Genomic DNA, 19964 nt, shown 5'->3' on the forward strand with positions numbered 1-19964 from the left:
AATAGGCATAAAAGCCAACCTACAATGGTATTACAGACTATGGCTCCAGTTTCTCAAATACCTTCTTAGAAAACGTATTAAAATTAAATAAAAAGTCCAAGGTGATTTGTAAATTAAGTTAAATGGCTGTTTGCCGAGGTTAGCACAAGTCAAATGGTAACTGGTTGCAAGTGACATCACAAAACTTCTGAACACATCACATTAGAAAACAGGTTTTAGAAATATGGCTTAAATTTTGGAATGCACAGTCACACTTACAGATATTTTCACTTAAGCATTTGGACTACTAGATTATTAAATTAATATGACTACCCAACTCATACTATCGACCTCCCTGTATTAATATGCTAATCAAATTGTAGACCTTTGCACACCTGAAGACTGACAAAATCCTGTGTTGGAGGACAGTATTAAGCTTTCAGTCACGGGCTTAATCTTCTGCTCATCACTGCTTCCATCGCCTGCTGAATTCTGGTCCTCATTTTCTTCCTCATCTGATGAGGAGGAACAGGTGATGTCATCCTTCTGTTTTTTAGAAATTCTTTTTTCCACTTTTAAGTTACCCTTTTTATTCTCCTTAGCTGAACTCTTTTTACTCTTTTTTTTATCGTCTTCATAAGGCTCCTCATCAGAAGAGGACAATGAATCATTCTGTTCTTTCTTGGAAGTTTTCTTTTTGTGGCTTACTTTTTTCTTTTCTTTAGCTTCTATTCGTTTTTTATTCCGTTTAACATCTTCAGAAGAACTCTCCTCTTTCTTTGGGGACTTCTCAGCATCTGAAGAGGAATCATTCTGCAACTTCTTCGATGTTCTCTCTCTCAAATTTCTCTCTCTCTTTTCCTCAACAGCCATTTCCTTTTTACTCTTATTTTCAGAGGAAATGTAACTCTTTTTCTCTGGGGATGATTTATCTCCATCAGAAGAAGAACCATTGTGTTCTTTCTTATAATTTTTCTTTTTCAAGTTTTCTTTTTTGTTTTCTTTACTTTCTGTTTCTTTTTTATTCTTGGTTTTGTCTTCTGAAGAATCACAACTCTGCTCCTTCTCTGCAGGCTTCTCAGTTCCGTCCAAAGAATCATTCTGTACCTTTCTCTTTTTCAAATTTCTGTTTTTCTTTTCTTTTGCTTCTGCTCTCTTTTTACCATCAGAAGAATGACAACTCTCCTCTTTCTCCAGGGATGATTTCTCAGTATCAGACGATCCGTCATGCTTCGCCTTCGAAGTTCTTTCTTGTAAATCTCTGCTTTTCTTTTCATTGACTATTTGCCCCTTCCTAATTTTTTTATCTTCAGAAGAATGACTAATCTCCTCTTTCTCTGGGGATGTCTTCTCAGCATCATCAGATGATTCAACCTGCTGTTTCGTCAAATTTATTTTTTTCTTACTAGTAGATCCTTTTTTATTCTGCTCATCTTCAGAAGAATCATAATTCTCTTCTTTTCTGGGGTATTTCTTTTTGGCTTTTTTTGCAGACTCTATTTTACTCAAACTCTTTATCTCTCTTTCTAACTCCGAGTCATAATTTGAAGAATCTGAAGGGTTCTGTCGTTTCTTTTTTGCAGAAGTGGAGCCTTTAGTTGATTTGCCTTTTTTGGCAACTAAATCTGAACCAGAAGTGGAGCTTTTTCTTTTGCGCTTTCCATTCTCATACTTCACTGGTTGTTTCGTTAGATCATTTAAACCATTCTTCTGATTATTGGATGTCTCACTATTGCTGTCAATATCTGAGGAACTAGGACTCATCATGGCTACTTCTTTAAGGACTGCTGGCATCTCATCTGAATCCGAACTTTGGTCCAATATGTCTGCTTTTTTTGATTTAGAAAGCTTTTTAGGTTTAGGATGATCAGTAGTACTGTCAGAAGAATTTCTTTTATCTTTTTTTCTCCTTGACTGGGTTGATGATTTTTGCTTGCGCTTCTCACAGTATGCGTCATTGCTGTCCTCTTCTGAATTAGATGTTAAAGGATTCATGTCTGTTTGACGCCTCAGAGGTGTAGTCTTCACACGTGGAGACCTCCTGAGATCAGATTCCTCTACCAAGAGGACAGTTTCATTTTCAGGTGAGTGTTCATTACCAATGTAATGATTTTCTTTTCCAGAATCACAGTTTTCTGCCTTGGGTGTTACATCAGCATTCTGATCTCCCTTTACTGGATTACTGTCTTGATCTTCAGCTTTAACTGGAGAATCAGAAAGGGAAACAGGAGTCAGTTTTACAAACAATTCTTTTCTTACTTTAGCTGATGCTTTTAACTTGGTACCTCCTTTAATTTCTTTTGAAGGTGTAGTACATTTTATATTTGCATTTACTGTCTCCAGCTCTGTTGCTGTACTTCCAGTGCCCTGTTCATCTGCTGCACTCTGAGTTTCCATAGCCGATTCTAGAGTCTCAAAAATATCTTCAGGGACAGATGAAGGAACAGACACAATATCCATGTCTAAAGCCTCAGTACTATTAGGTTCATACTGAGGCTCTTCATTTGTCTCAGACTTTTTATCTTCACTGCTAGTATTCTTGTTTTCTGTTTGTTGTGTTGCTGGAACATTTTGGTCCATGGGCTCATTGTTAGGCTGATCTGACACAGCTTTTTTCACTGACTTTACAGCGTCCTCTTTCAACTCTACACGTTCCTTTCCTTCGTCTCTTTTCACCTCATTTTTTTCTAGTTTAATATCTGTTTTTTTCTCTTTGGTATTTTTCTCTTTGATTTTAACATCCAAAGCTTGAATCTCTTGATTCAGACCTTCTTCTAATGCTAAATGAGCTTTTTTTATGTCACTCAACACAGATTTAAAAGCTTTCAGCTGACGCAGCTGTATGGTAGAGTTTATTTCTGAATTTTCTACTGCCGTTTTCAAAAAACTTACAAAACTAGCATTCATATTAGTTGTGGTCTCAACCAGTTTTTTTGTCTTTTTAAGCATGTCTTTTGGCACCATTAGTGCTTTATAGGAATAGGTTAAAGAACCAGAATATGAGTCATCTAATTTCTTTTCTTCTCCATTACAATTTGAAATATTTCTCTTTGGAGAAAATTTGAGTGTGTGATCATATATTTTACTTTTTTCACTCTCAACTCTGATCTTCTTCTTGTTTTGTTGCAATAACTGTTCTAAATTTTCAAAAACACTGTCACATGCAGTGACCAAGTCCAACAAAGGTTCTGGGTGGCAAATGTAGCAATGCCATTGGTTATTTTCATCCATTATGGCTGACAGCTCCTTTCGACCCAGGTTGCGCAAAATGCACTTTTTGCAGAAGGCATTATGGCAAAAGTCGCAGCAAATTAAATTTCCACCTTCAGCACACCATCTGAAATGATGATTGGGAAATGTTAAAAATGATACCCCAAAACAAATTACATTAATTGTTTAGACAAAGTTTAATTGATCATTTTTAAAGTTTGATTTAAAAAGTTATAATATTTTAAAAGTTACTAATCAAAGGCAAAATTTTCATTTCAAAAGATGGCAAGCAGATATCTACTAATTTAGAACATTTCTGAAACACAATAATTAACAAAAAAGACACTGAAAGGCAGTAGATTAAAACGTTGATTTAACAGTTCAGAAAACCAGAAATATTCAAGTACAGCTCCAAAAACCCTTGCCTAGCCTCCAGGAGAACTTGCCTGGCAGAAGAATGTAAAAAATTGCCACATGAAAGAAACTTAAGTCTTCCCTGTTCAGTACGAGAATTATAAGAGTATGGTCTTTTGTAATACAATGATACAAACTGCATCTCCCTTTCTGACCCATATCACAGGTACAGGGCTACTGAGGCCCATTTTGCAGGGGTTCATGAGGTACTGGATGGGGGGAGGAAGGTGTCCTGAACTGTGTATACTCAGTGTATGTAGGAGAAAATTTTTCTTTTTGGAACATGTCTGGAGCACACAGTCTGACAAAGACCAGAAAGTGAACAGGATAGAATGAACCTATTCTTGGTTTACTGGACAAATGCAAAGTTCTGAGTGGACCATATCTGGATAGTAATATGAGACAATGTGGCCTCTGGTTGATGACATAAGAGTGAATGAGGGTTTTAGCTTCTACCTCTTACATATATATTAGTGGGTTTGCAGTTTACAGACCAATATATCAAGTTTTCTCTGGGAAAGTGAGCTTCAGTGGCCCACCTGATAAATGCTATTTATGGGATAATGATCAGAAAACATATATAAAGCTGGTGTTGGAAACTTAACTAAGTATACATAAACTGATGTTTAGGTTTTAGGTCATGTGATATTCAACTTTTAACTAAAAGGGCTAATTACTTGATTTCTTTATATTTATGTTTTCCTAGTTTGTACTAAAATTTAAAATTGAAATATCAACATAATATTATGGGTCTGTTGGCTGGACAGTGGGCATTTCATTATTGTTTTAATTGATGTGGGTAATATTATAGTGGTGTTTACATACTTACCTACACTGTTCATCCATTCCATCTGAATCACGGCTAATGTCATCACTCATATAATATTTGTAGCAAGTCTGCAAGGCAAATAGGTGGACAAGGAATTTTTTTTCAATTAAAGTGAGATGGAATTTAATAAATCTTTATGACTTAATCTAATGAATGCATGAATGTCAGACTCTTAAAATGTTCTTAGAACTTCAGATCACTGTCTATAAATGAAAACTAGAAACCCCTTTAAGATGTTCTCTCTCTCTCATTTTCACCTGCTGTTTACAAAATTGTAACTAATCTTAACAACACTCTAAAGACACAGCAGCCCCTACACAATGACTTTTCTGAACTGAATGGTACAAGCCTTATTTGAAAATTAAATATGTTTGCCTTCTTTTGAAGACCACAGGTTTTTTTTATTCTAAAACTTCCAAGTTGACTATTATTTTTTATATTCAGTATTGGTCTACACTTATCTCTGCATAGCTACATTGGTCAGGAGCGTGGAAGGAAACAAAAAACAAAAAAAACCCACCCTGACCACGATAGCTAAACCAACAAAACCCCCAGTGTAGCTGCAACTATCATTTCAACCTCATGTTGTTGTTGATGTTAGCAACGCAACAATTTGTACAGGAACAGAGTTTATGAAATTAAGTCTAAAACTTTTTAAAAAAGCCCACTTGATTAATAGTAATGACTGCGGTTCCTGAATTGGTTAGGTCAAATTCTGAAGTCTTTATTCAGTCTTTTTTTAAGTAGGGCTCCAGTGACTTATCAGTTTTCCTTGAACAAGAGCTGACAAAAGACTGTAGACCAAATGCTGCCCTCACTTGTACCCACTGTCATCACAATCCTGAAAAACAGCTTCAGGATCTATCCACATGTGGTGTGTATAAAGTAATGATGCACCCTCGCCTGGAATACAGAGTTCAGTACCTGGTCATCCTATGACAAAAAAAGTTATAGCAAAAACATGATTCAGAGACAGACAACAAGAGTAGTTAAGAGACGTAGGAAAACACCCCCATGATGAGATATTGAAAAGTCTGGAACTGTTTCTTATTTGTCTCTTAACTAAGGTAAAGGAAATGACACAGGGATAGAAAATAATGAAAGGTACAGAGAATTCCTGATCTGTTCTCCCTTCTTATAATATTAAAAAACAAGGCAGCATTCAATGAATTTAAAAGAAAGGAAATGTAAAACTGATAAAAGTAAATATCACCTTACAGTAGAACTCACTGACACAAGGCATAATTGAGGTTAAGAGTTTAGCAAGATTAAAAAAATAGATTGGACGCATATATAAAACTAGTTTCAGAGTAGCAGCCGTGTTAGTCTGTATCCGCAAAAAGATGGAAGTGAGCTGTAGCTCACGAAAGCTTAAGCTCAAATAAATATATATAACTCGACTATTCAGAGTTACAATGGGACTGGAAGCAATGTTCCTTGTGGACTGGTTATTCTGTACCTACTTTTGTCAGAGATTTTGTAATTTCCTGAGAAGCAGCTGGTATTGGCCCATTGTCTGAGTCAGGATACTGGACAAGATGGACCTCAGTTCAGATCCAGTGTGTCAATCCTTAAGGATATAGTACTAGACCAACTGAAAAACCTGAAGACCAAATACAGCCCACATCACAGACCCTACATGTCACTCCACCCATAGGCGCCAACTTCCCTCTTCCCAGTGCGTGCTCAACCCCTCCCCTGGCCCTGCCCCTGCCCCACCCTCACCCTGCCGCCATTCCACCCATTCCCCAAAGTCCCCATCCCCTTCCCGCCCCCTCCCCCTAAGTCCCTGCCCCTTCCCCACCTCCTCCCCTGAGCACTCCATGTCCCCGCTCCTCCCCCTCCCTCCTGGAAAGTCTTAAGCACCGCCAAACAGCTGTTAGGTGGCAGGAGGGTGGGGGTGTGGCCGGGAAGCGCTGGGAGGGAGGGGGAGGAGCGGGGATGCAGCACGCTGGGGGCGGGGGGGGGAAGCTTGGCTACTAGTGGATGCAGAGCACCCACTAATTTTTCCCTGTGGATGCTCCAACCCTGGAGCACCCACACAGTCAGCACCTATGACTCCACGAGCTTAAAGAATTGACACAACAGGGCATGGGTGAATTCCCCCATTGCAGGGGCAGCATTGGGCCAACATAGGCCACCCTACACTGCCTCCTTCAAAGACTTTAATGTAGGGGCAATGATGGAATGGACATGGGTTGGAGGTGATCTACCCACAGTGGTCAGTGCTACAGAATTCTGGACTGTGGTGCTGCACAACCAGTGGAAAAGTTGCCATAAGTTAGGGCGGACCCTGTCATTGATCTAATTTATATCAGGGGCTGTTTGAACTCCAGGTAGCTGCCTAGTTCCAAGTAGTGCAAAGGAGTCCTTAAAGTCACCTCTTCTTCCTTACCTTGGTGCTGAGCCTTTTGTGCTATGCCTCTTGGGAGAGGCAAACTGATATGGAGCCCTATTATATCATATAAAACCATAAACACCAAAATGAGAGTAGTTTCGTGATATATTCCAAAATGATTAACACTTTAAAACTAATTCCAAAGAAACCACAATAAATTAAACATTTGTGGTGTATAAGCTTTATCAAAGTAACTTCACATTTTAATACTTGCTTTTCCCTTTTCTGCTATCAGTTTCCTTGTTTATGTACATTGCAAAGTTTAACAGGCTAACAAGAGAAAACAATACACAGAGAACACGTAGTGACAGATCACTTTTTTTAAGAAATGAAAAGGCACATGGAGGCACAGTTTATTACATACCTTACAGATAAGAACTTTCAGTGTAGGATGTCTATAGATTGAATCCTTTTGAAAATGGTTCACTTGTTGCCCACAGGCTGTACAGCTTACAATTCCATGCAGACCTTCCTCTATAGGGGATTATAAATGACATATTAGTTTTTAAAAGAAATCTATGAACAACTACTGTGTTTCCTTATTACAACATTTTGGTTTGTCAAATTATTTGTTTACTTCAAAACCCACTCTAATGCTTTACCACCCAGCTTTAGAGGAAGCTTTCTATAACCACTCACCTTTTTTTAAAGGCTAATGAAGAGGTTTTGGGCCATTATCTGCTTTCCAGATAAAATGTATCGAGGGGAAAAAAAATTCTTCCTTGGTGAGGTTATATACTTGGATTAAATTGTTATTTTATGAGGACATACTTGAACTGTCAGTAAAAATACATTTAATCATGGTCCTGCATTGTAAAGTAAAATCCCTCAACTTTCAGTTATTCTTCTTCATAAAATACCACGGCAGTTTATAAATAAATATTTTAATATTTCCTTCAGATTTTTAAATTTATTTCTGAATGAGAAATAAGGAAAACAAGTCTTTGAAAAGTTAAAAATATAAATAAAATCTCTCTGATTTTGTGTGAAACATTATAGAAGATCAAAAATAGATTAAGGCAATATTTTGTAGCAATTGTACAGGACACCTCCAGACCATTCTGCTCAACACACTGTCCTGGAAGTTCACATTCATTTTGTCATCTATAAATGTTTTCTGTATCTGAAATGACAGTTTGACAAAATACACTTTGACCATCCTATTGGTAGCTACTACTCCAGTTTTCCAGTTGGTTTAGTCCTGTTTGCTGTGGTGGGGCTTCCACCTGTAGTGTGGTCTTTTAGTACAAACTGTTCCATTTAACAACTTTTATTCTTATTTATAAGCAGTGATGCTGTCAAGAAAAGAAGGGAAGCCAGCTGAGAAACCCCACAGCCACTGTTTTAAGTTGGAATCAAGCAGTAAAGCAGGAGAAGGCTGCAGGATGACTTATGTCAACTGCAACGTGTCTGCCTGTATCAATTCAGGAGGCTGTGAATCCAAGAGATGAGACTTCGTTTAAAGGCTTTAACGCACATACACAGAATCAGGCACAAATACCAAAAAGAGTTCAGGAACCTACTGAACTTTTCAAAAACAAAATACAGACTATTGGCAAAGATTCAGAGATTTTGAAAAAGGAGACAGAGCCTTAAATGGACTCAGAGTCTGTTAGGCTTAAGTAAAGAGGAAGAAAGCTTTACAAAGAAAGGTGAAAACAACAGATCTCATTCAGAGTCAGACATTTTCAGCTGCTGGGTACATCAGTGTGTGTTAACAGACTTGAGAATATTTTGGGATTCTTAGAACAAAGTACTTGATATGAAATGGAAAGGGCATTTCAAATCCTTGAACCAACTTCAGGCTTAAGATGGGTTTTGTAAAATAGGTACAGCAAGTCAGCTTTCCGGCCAGCCCCTGTTATATACTCTTGGCTTTTCCTTCCTTTGGCTAACAAGAAACACATTTTTGACATTGAAGGAAAATAAATTATCTTATTCATGGAAATCTCTATGCTAGTACTTGAGTCTCGAACACCTCACAACAGGATATACAAGTTTGACCTGCTCAACCCCATTTTTTCCAACTACTAGTCTAGAAGCAAAGATTTATGGTGTTTTATCTTACAGAACTGTAGGTTATATTTCGATCAGAATCAGTATATTATCCTTAATTTTGACAAAATGTAAGATGTCAACTGGTAATTCAGCTTACCAGGAAGAGGACAAGAAACATTTGGCTGGTATTTTCACTTTACAATCCTGTTCAGCACCACATCTATAAAAAAAATAGATGAAGACCTGACCGATCCCAGGCCAGTTGCACCATTTCTGTAATTCCTCAAACATTCTGAAGATTTTATCCCTCCCATAGTGTCTAAACTAGTTCTTATAAAGGTCAGAACCAAAGAATAGGAAAACAGCTGTAGTTTTATGTTATATAATATAATGGTATTGGCTTGAATTCAAATTTCTGGCAGTAAAATTCCAAGGAACTCCATGTCCACTCAAGCCTCATCCTTTAGGACCTTAAGCTTGGTTCACTAGATTGATATGAATACAAACTGTGGAAAGCAGCTCTTGACGGAGTCTGCCACTTTGAAAATGGCAATTAAAATCCTGAATTTCATCTAGAAGTTTCCTGGCTGCCAAAGCCGAGTATGAAGTATATGTTTAATATTCTCTTGCTCAGAAGGTAAATAGCCTCCACTTGTACTAAGGTGTGTGCCAGATACAGCCTATTTCAATACTGTAGACTAGTAGTATGGATGACCATGACAAGATCTGAATCAAAGAATATTGTCATTAGTATATCTGGTCAGTAATTTTATACTACATATGCTATTATAAGTGTTCTATTTTCATGAATATCAGTGTGTTCAAAACTCTGTCTATCCTGACAGAAATTTCACCAGATTTGCATGGTAAATAAATACCTGGTTATATCAATATTCTGAATGTTATGCTAGTTTTTATTCAAGCTATACTGCAAGGTTACAGTATTTTTTTAAAATAAAGTTACAAGGTCTGTTCTTGCTCAAATCGTTTACATTACCATTACTAAAAATATTTCAAGATAGAAAGTGAGGCCATGTCTATCAGTACATCTGCAGGCAGCAAGAGTCTCTGAAACATTCAGTTTAACCAAAACTTGTATTTTAGGGGAAAGGAGGAATAGTTAAGGAAGACAGGAGCTAGATGGTTATGGGGCAATCACTAATGAAATACAAAGCCTTCGACAACTAGGTCACAAGACCAAATGTGGCCCAAGATGATAGTTGTCAAAAGTCATTATCAGCCAATGAGTGCTTGGTGTTTAATGTAAGATGAGTTGCTAGTCTCTGTCCATTACACGGTGGACAGGAAACAACACACAAAACATTACCAAAACTGTCACATTTAGAAGACCGCCAAAGATACATTGGACACTATCTAGAGGTTAAGAGGCTAGTACAGACATAGTCCCTCCAAAATATGGTGGAAGCATACTACCATGTCAGCGTGGGGAAAATCTGCACTGCTTCAGCCTATGCTATGCTTGTTTCATGGATAGAATGAGGGTTTTCACCTCCAGGGGTACCAACTTGGCAGTTTTCACAAGTACTATATTCATTTAAATATGTTAGAAAAATACAAAATTAAGTTTCCACAAAGTAATGAATGCTACTCACTATGTAAAATTTTACATAACACCGCATTGTTTTTATAGTGTTTTGCAATCAACACAAAGCAATCACTGGCCCATCAGCTGGACAGTAGAAAGCACCAGCAAAGAACACAAAGGCTCTCTCTATACACAAAGTTGCACCATTTTAACTAGAGATATGACACTGCACCAATTTATCATCATCTCCCTTACAGACGTTAATATCATCACACCTTCAGTTAAACCCATGCATCATCTTAGTTCATACAAGATTCTGAGATAAAATAAATATCTTTTGGAATCAAAACCATGAAGGAATTCCAATGTGAAACCATACAGAATTTCCAGGAAGACACATGAAAAACTGTAGAGTTGCTGCAAAACTATCCTCTCCACATCCCACTCACCCCTTGCATGTATTAGACCTTTAGATATTTCTGTAGGAACAACTACCACCAAACTCAGCAGTTTGGAGGCATCTATTTAAATATATCATATAAAGAGAACATGAAACATTGCAAAACAGAAGGTTACTACCCCAAAAACTGAGTTGTCCAAACGTGTTACCGCTGCAGAACCACAGTGCAGGAATTGTATATCACACTCAGGAGCCAAGAAACCTTTAACTGCATAACTATTATGGGGTCCTTGGATCTGAGCATTCTAGAAAATGGTACTGTAAAAGGTCACATAACCCTTCTATCCACTCTCTGACCTTTACTCTTCTTGAGTATTTATAGACTCTGAAGAAGGAAGGGCTGATATATGAATCTTCAGAAGCAACATATTAGGAAAATTCCATTTAACAGAAGGTAACCTTCTGAAGGGAGTGCTTATTTTACTCCTGGGGGAATTCTGCACCACTGCGCACATGCAGAATTCATGTCCTGCGCAGAATATTTTTTCTCCACAGAAAATACATTCTGCCGGAGAAGTCCTGCAATTACGTCTTTCACCGACCAGGAGCTGCTGTGGCGCCGAGAGAGCAGCCTCAGCTGCACGTAGGGAAAACAGAAGAGACTGTGTTCCTCATAGCACCCTGCCTGTGGGGCCAGGTCAGGAGGCATAGGATATAAGTGGATGGACAGCATGGGGCACATGGGGCTGCTGGGTGGAGGGAGGGGTGTCACAGACTGCAGTTCAGAAGGGCTGATGGGGAGAAGACTGGGAGGAGAACTGAATGGGAGTGGGGGTGCAGGGACACGAGGACAGGGGAGGGGATGGATGAGTGAAGGTGCAGAGACACATGGAGATAGGTGGAGAAAGTGGCTGAGTGGGGATGCAGGGCCACATGGGAACAGGAGGGTAGAGGGACGCATGGGGCAGTGGCAGATGTGCCTGACTGAATTAGAGGCTAGGGGTCAGCCAGAGTCTGCAGGGGGAAGACTTCCTAACAATCCCTTCACCCCACAAAAAAACTCAACTGTTCCATACTCCTCCTACCCACATCCAACAACCCTCAAGGTTCAATCCCAAGCTCCTTCCCTCTTCCTCAGCTCCTCCATTACCCCTGACTCCCCCAAGCCTTTAAACTGCTTCTGAAGCGTGTAGGAAATATGTTTCTGTATTATAGTTTAAATGAATTATTCAAAGTTTTGTATTAATATGCCTAGTAAGGAATCTATTTGTCAAAAAAAATTTCCCTCAATCTTACTTATTGTCTGTAACAGTTACAGACATACTTGTTGGCAGGTATTGTGAAATAAACTACCAAAGTAACTGAAACTGGCATGACTGTATTGTGATATTTTGACAAATAAAAGAGCCAGAATTTTGCAGAATTTTAAAATGTGTGCAGAATTTTTCATTGTTCGACACAGAATTCACCCAGAAGTATTATTTAAACAAGGACAGAAGCAATCCCCTACTAAACCAATCTTTTGATCTTGCTCCAGACTCAAGAGAATAATGCTTTGTGAACTGAACACAAAAGAGCAGATTTTTTTCCAGTGGAAGCTGCAGACACTCCGTAACTCTGAAAGGTCACTTCTATTTAAGTAGCTAAGCAAGAATTTAGGAGCCTAACTTTAGGCACTTAGGTTTCAAAATTTTGACCTAAGCCCAGGACAAAACTGAATAACGTGGCCTACATTCTTATTAAATTGATGTAAGCCTCCCTTTGAAATTTCTGGGCAAAAGTTCAACATTTTTTCTTCAAAGACTGCCCCCCTGTTAACCACAACATCAGAAAGTGATGTTAGTAAGGAAGAGGGGGTTATGGCTAATCCCCGTTACACTGTATTCCACAAGGATGGTGGAACTGCCTGAAGTAATAATATGTAATAGTTATTTAATATCAGTATATAATGCTGCCTGTATTTTTTCCTAAGACTTATAACTTGCTAGGAAATGGAAGAATTTTTTCTTGGATCAAATTAACAGGCAATCAGCTAACTAAACACCATTATAAATAGCAATCTAGATGCTCCACAAATGTTTGTTACAGGACACAAAGTTGCGTCATTTACCCATGGCAAATTAAAACAGGATTACAAACTCTAGTCCAGATATATTCCCTGTATTTTATGGTGTAGGTGTGAGGGCAAAAGACTCTCCAAAAAGCTCAGAGGTCAGAAAAAGTAGAATCACCTCACCATTGGTACATGGCAGGCAGAAGATGCTTATTAATGTATACATATTGATGATACAAACTTTTCTATTTTAAAGGTAAGGGGATTGAACAAAGCTTAGGTTTTAACACTGTTAAACCACCTGCAAACTCTTGAAATTTTTAAAGTATATGTTTTCCTTGGTTCCTTCATTCTAAAAAGAAATTTCTTAACTCTAAAGAGAAATGAAATAGTTTAACCTGTAAAGTACTCAGAAACCAGGATGACTGATGAAAAGATTAAAAAAATTGATGAAAATGGCTGCTGTTCTTTTAAAATAAGAGATGTATTACTAATGAGAAAAAAGACAAGACATTGCTTGTAAAGGGCACTGAATACCTAACTGACCCAGGTTGAAGAAGTCAAATTAATCTGGTCCCTGCCCTATCTTTAAGACTTTTGGAAACTAAATGAAACAGGGAGAAGGCATGTAACAGTCCTTTCACCCACAACATACCAGGAAAGCATGCAAACCCAAATCTTGGTCCTTGGCTGCCCTGGAACAAGATAGTTTACATTTGCTAATCTTTTCTCCAGGTTAAAACAACTATATCTAACCAATGTTTGCTCTGGTGAAGAAAAGCAGACCAAGCCATGGAAAGCTTCATAGTTTCCAAAGCCAGAAGGGACCTTTGTGATGATCTAGTCTGACCTCCTGCATAACACAGGCTACAGGACCTCACTGAATTAGTTCCTGTTTCAACTAGACCACATCTTTTAGAAAAAGATACAATCTTGATTTAAACATTTCCAGTGACGGAATATCGACCAAAACCCTTGGCAGGCTGTTCTAGTGGTTAATTACCCTCACTGTTAAAAATGTGCACCTTATTTTGAGATTGAATTTGTTTAGCTTCAACTTCCAGCCACTAGATACTAGTTTGCCTTTGTATGCTAGAAGGAAGATCACTCTAGTAACAAATGTATCTTCCTTATTTAGGTAATTACAGATTGTGATCTAGTTACCAGTTAACCATCACTAAAAGCATGATTCCTTTAGTCTCATGTTTTCCAATCCTTCAGTTATTCTTATGCGTCTTCTCGGAACCCTCTCCAATTTTTCAACACCTTTCTTGTATTGTGGAGACCAGAACTAGACACCCAGAATTCCAAGAAATTTTGCACCAGCACCAAACACACAGGTAAAATAACTTCTCTACTCCTGGATATTTCTGTTTGTACATCCAAGTATCACATTAGCCCTTTTGGCTACAGTCTCTCACTGGGAGCTCACATTTAGCTGATTATCCACCATGACTCCCAAATCTTTTTCACTGTCACTGTCTCCCAGGTTAGAGTTCCTCATCCTATAAGCATGGCCTGCGCTCTTTGTTCCTAGATGTGTGACTTTATATTGGACTGTATTGAAAAACCGTATTATTTGCTTAAACTCAGTTTATGAAGCAACCCAGATTGCTCTGTATCAGTGCCATCTTTATTATTTTACCACTCTCCTAATCTTTATGTAATTTGCAAACATTCTCTGTAATTCTGTTTTCTTTCAGGTCACTGATAAACGTTAAATAGCATAGGGCTAAGAACCAGTCCCTATGGGACCCCCGGTACAAAAAACACCTGCCTGATGACAGATTCCCACATTTACAATTACATTTTGAGACCTATCAGACAGTTTTAAATCATTTAACATCTGCCATGTTGATTTTATATCATTTTAGGGTTTTTTTTTAATCAAAATGTTGTACAGCTCCAAGTCAAATGCCTCTCACAGAAGTCTAGTACATCAATACTATTACCTTTATGAACCAGCCTTCTAGTCTCACCAAAAAAAAAAAAAAATTGATAAGATTTATTTGCAATACGAGGAAGTTACATAAATGTAACTGGAGGTTCTTCAAGATGTGTGGTCCCTCTGTATTCCACTGAGGGGTTATATAAATGCGCCATGCATCCAGAACCAGAGATTTTGAAAGTAGTAGCGTCCGTTGGTCCATGCATGTGCTCTTGTTCCACCTCATAGTTTCATCTGAGGCAATAAAGGGAGAGGCGGACCAACCATGCCCTCAGTTCCTTCTCCACTGCAAACCAAGAAATCCACAGCAGAGGAGAAGGAGGGCAGGACTGGAATATAGATAGGGACCACACATCTCGAAGAACCTCCAGTTACACGTAAATAACCTCCTCCTCTTCTAGCAATGGTCCCTAATCTATTCCACTGAGGATGATTAACAAGTAGTACCTAGCTAAGAGGAAGGTGTGAAGAAGATGATGGAACCGTGGAACGGAGAACAGCTGCACAGAATGAGGCATCCGTCGCAGAGTCTCACATCAAAGCGTAATGGAAAGAGAATGTATATACTGAAACCCATATGGCCTCCCTACATATGTCCAAAAGCAGTACGTCATGAAGCACAGCTGTGGTCAATGTTTGAGCTCTCATGGAGTGGGCTTGTACCCCAAGGAGTGGAGACAGTTCTGATAACTGATAATAGGGCATAATGCACCCTGAAACCCACTTAGAAGCCCTCTGAGCGGAGATCACTTGCCCTTTAATTCTTCCCACTCCAGCGATAAAAAGTCTAGTCCTCTGCAGATAGACAGTCAGGGCCCGGCAGATCTCGTCCTCTGCAGACAGACAGTCAGGGCCCAGCAGACGTCGAGGGAGCGAAGGCAGTATTCTTCCGGAAAGAAAGAGGTTAAGTGTACGAACTGGTTAAGATGAAAGCAGGATACAACCTTTGGCAGAAACTTAGGGTGCAAGCTCAGGGAAATTTTGTACTTATGAATATGGTAGAGGGGGGAGGTCTGCCATCATGTCCCCTAGTTCATCAACCCTTCTCGTGGCAGTAATAGCTACCAGGAAGGCACCCTTCATGGAGAGGCGAGATAGGGAGCAGGTTCAAAGAGTTCAACACCATCAGAACAAGATTGGGGTGCGACTGGGGAGCGATGCGTCAAACAGGAGGATAAGTCCTTAGGAGGCCCTTCCAAAACCTTGTAATCAGGAGGGATGAGTAAAGGGAGTGCCCTTCCAGAGAGGGGTGGAAGGCACTCATAGCGGCTATGTGCACCTTGATGGAGTTGAGAGCGAGACCTGACATCTTCAGGAAGAGGAGAGAGTCCAAAAGAAGGATGTCCACATGTTCAGGAGCAATACCCCTCTGTTGGGCCCATGAGGTGAAATGCTTCCACGTGGCCTATAGGACCACCTTCTGGGCTTCTGTCTGCTACTTGAGAGGATTTCTTGTACTGCTGATAAACATTCCCGCACTAGCAAAGATGCCCATCCAAAAACCAAGCTCTGAGATGAACTCTGTATATTGGGATGGCGGATCCTCGTGCTGTGTTGAATGACGAGTTCCAAGAAAGTTGGCAGCGGAAGTAGGGAACACGCTGATGTGGAGAAGAAGGGGAAATCAGAACTGGCAAGGCCAGAACAGGCTGATCAGAATGGCAGTCATTCTTGCCCATCTGATCTTGTGTAGGACACTCCACAGGAGCAGTAGGGGAGAAAAGGTGTAAATAGATCTGGTCTAACCAGAGGAGGGAAAGGGCATCACCTCGGGAAAGGGAGCAGAGTCCCCCCACCCAGAGCAGTACTGGGTGCATTTGCTATTGATGTGGGAGGCAGAGAGGTCCAGATAGGAGTCCTCCAGCGGTCGAAAACATTGACGACCACAGAGTCATGGAGCTCCCATTCGTGGTCAGTCATGAATTTCCTGGTGAGAAGTCTGCAATTACATTTTGAGTCCTGGGAAGGTATGCTTCCGACTAGGGATGTAAATATGGTTTAAAAATAGTAACCGTTAGAACTATTAAAATTCTATTGGTTAAACAGTTAACCATTAAGGATTTCACATACACGGGGAACTAGGGGTGCGGCGGGTGCTGCAGCACCCCCACATCTTACGCGGAACCTGGCTGCCGGCCCTGCGCTCACAATGGAGTCTTGGATGCGGGGCAGCAGCAGAGCCCCTGGACTCTGGGCCAGCAGCCAGGATGCCGGGCAGCAGCCAGGATGCCGGGTGGCAGCAGAGTTTAATCGTTAACCTAAACCGATAAGACTGATGCTTATTGGTTAACTGCTTAAACTTTTACATCCCTACTGCCGACAACAGGATCTTGTGAGCAATGCACCAATCCTAAAGACAAACTGCCTCCACACAAAGTGTAGGTCCCATGTAGCAAATGGTGGTGGTGTTTTCTGACATGATAAGAACATAAGAGGAGTGGATGGACGGGAGAAATGCACGACACGCTTTCAGCACTGCCCGAAGTTCCAGGATGATGATGTGCATCCAGAATTCCAGAGCAGTCCAACTCCCTTGAGTCATGTGCTTACCCATGTGGGCACCCTATTTGACGAGCAACACGTCTGTGATGATTGTCGTGCTTGGGGAGAATGGAAGGAATGGTATCCTGGTGTAGACCTGTCCTGGGTCCGTCTACCACTTGAGGGAGGAGAGAACTCCGTGGGAAACGGTCAGTAGGAAGTCTATGGTGTGGCATGTGGGAGAAAAGGGCCTCTGGAGCCACAACTGTAGGCAGCAAAAGTGGAGATAAGTGAAGGCGGTACCATATGTGCAAGCTGCCATGTGGCCAAGAAGAGAGAGATCAGTCTTGGCCTGAACAGAAGGACTCAAAATCACCTTGGAAACTCAGCTCTTGTAGGGTCTGGAACCTGTCCTCCAGTAGGTAGGCGCATGCCAAGATTGCATGGATGTGGGCCCCAATGAATTCCAGGGACTGTATAGGATCAAAAGTCAATTTTTCAATGTTTATACCCACCCCCAAAGAGGAGTGGAGTGTGAGCAGCATGGAGGTCAAGGCGCAACCCTCCCCTTTTCATTGTGCTGCTAGCAGCCAATTATCAAGATATGGGAATATAAGGATCCCTTGGCACCGGAGGTGGGCTGCCAGTACCGAGAAAACTTTGGTGAAGACCCAAGGAGCAGTGGTGATTTGGAACGGTAAAATGCTGTATCAGAAGTGACAGAGGTCTGCCATGAATCTCAGAAAATGTCTGTGGGTAGGATGGATATCCACGTAGAAGTAAGTGTCCTACAGATCAAGGGTCATAAACAACATGCCTTTTTCTAAAAAAGTAATGATGGCTGCTATGGTGACCATATGAAACTTTGGCTTGCATATGAAGCGGTTGAGATGACTGAGGTCTAAGATCAGTCTTCTTCTTCAGCATGGGCAGTGGGTGGAGCCCCCTTCAGGAAGGCCAGCCCCCTGCTCTGCCACTTCCACCTGCGCTCCCCCAGCCCACAGCTGGAGACATAAGTGCGACCTCCCCACCGCCCAGAGAAGCCCTGAGCATCATCCCTCTGCTCCCCAGCCAGAAGACCCCTGGGCTGACTGAAGCTCCGATCACTCTGCCCCTTGGCCGGAGGAGCCCCAGGCTGGCCGAAGGCCAGAGCGCGTCCTCACCCCCCACATCCCTGGCCGGAGGAGCCCTGGGCTGGCCAAAGCCCTGAGCGCCCCCCACATTCTTGGCCAGAGGAGCCCCGGGTGGGCAAAGCCACGAGCATCCACCCCCCCTTGGCTGGAGCAGCCCTGGGCTGGCTGAAGCCCCGAGCCCCCATCCCACTTGCCCGGAGCACCCCCACCCAAAGAAGTTCCAGGGCAGCTATAGCTGCACCTTCCCTCCCCAGACCGCAAGCCACCCCAGGGAAAAGCGTCTCTCCCAACGCTTTTGATATGCCCAATGCAGGTTCCGGGGCGGCTCAGATGATATTTCAAATTCAGCTTTGTGGGTTCCTCAGTAATCTCTCTGGAGTCCAGGGATATTACCGATGAACCTGGGAAGCTGAATAGCACATACCACCTCCTCAGCCGCCCCAGAACCTGCATGGGGCCTAATGAAGCAAAAACTTTGTCACCAAACATCACAACCAGGGTCTGGTGGCCGCGACAGGAGAGACAGAGACTCCCCAGGCCTATTATACCCACCGCCTATGTTCTTGGGGACTAGGAAATAAGTAGAATAAAACCCTGTGTCCGGACTGGTCACAGGAACATGGTCTATCGCTCCCCTCTGCAGTAGGGAGACCACTTCTAGAGCAAGGATACTGTCGTGAGAGTGGTCCCTGAGGCAAGGCCTGATGACGTGGATGAGGTAACGTCACGAACTTGATCATATAGCCATGTCAAATGACATCTAGGACCCATTTGTCCATTGTTATTGCACTCCAAACTGGAAACAAGTGTCATAGACGCTCCCTGAAGAGGGAACTCAGAAGTATAGCATGAGGCAGGGTGGTTGCCGGCTCTCTAGGTGCCTTCAGAAGTATTGCTTCTGCAAAGACTGAGTACGAGATGCTGTAGGTTGTATGAAGAACCCAGAGGGTGGGGCCATTGGGTCTTGCCATTTGCAAGGCAGCTCACAGGACTGCTGGTGGAAGAAATGGGGAGCTCTAGAATGTTGACTGGTTGCGGGTGGTAAAACTTGGTAAAACTTGGGTGCTACTATGTAGATACCCAGAGACAGCAGAGTGGCGCTGGAGTCTTTAAGGGAGTGGAGGGACTCATCAGTCTTCTGACTGAAGAGATGAGATTCATTGAAAGGGAGGTCCTCTATGGCAGTGGTGCCCAAACTTTTCCTGTTCACCCCCCTTACCAGTAATGGAATAGGTCTAAGCCCCACCAACACCACCATTACTGCATAATTGGCTCACCAGATGAGACTAGGCTGAAGGCAGAGCTGGAGGCAGAACTGCGGATGGGGGAGGAGCTGGCCTGGGGCCAGACCTGTGACTGGGGCTGGAGCTGCAACTCGGTGGTGCTCCCTCCCTACCTAGCATGGGGGCTGATCCAGGCTTCATCGTGCGCCCCCTCAAACATTCCTCCGTATCCCCTCAGGGGGGCATGCCCCACAGTTTGGGGACCACTGCTCTATGTTGTTCTGGACTTCCCTTGGGAAACCTGACAAAGGCAGCCATGACTCCCTCTGCATAGCAATTCCATAGCCATCAT

General features: G+C 41.6%; 1 protein-coding gene across 8 annotated transcripts in view; it reads right to left on the reverse strand.

Annotated features, from left to right (window-relative positions):
* ATRX (ATRX chromatin remodeler) overlaps positions 1-19964 on the reverse strand; it is a 140915-nt gene that overhangs the window by 89389 nt on the left and 31562 nt on the right. For all 8 annotated transcript variants that reach the window (XM_073361136.2, XM_073361133.2, XM_073361132.2 and 5 more), the window contains 3 exons: positions 7195-7304; positions 4433-4500; positions 375-3316 (listed from right to left, as the gene is read on the reverse strand). In XM_073361136.2, coding sequence (XP_073217237.2) covers positions 375-3316; positions 4433-4500; positions 7195-7304 — 3120 coding nt within the window. The remainder of the gene's footprint in view (positions 1-374; positions 3317-4432; positions 4501-7194; positions 7305-19964) is intronic.

This window comes from Lepidochelys kempii, chromosome 9 (assembly GCF_965140285.1).
Source record: "Lepidochelys kempii isolate rLepKem1 chromosome 9, rLepKem1.hap1, whole genome shotgun sequence".
NCBI classification, from domain to species: domain Eukaryota; kingdom Metazoa; phylum Chordata; order Testudines; family Cheloniidae; genus Lepidochelys; species Lepidochelys kempii.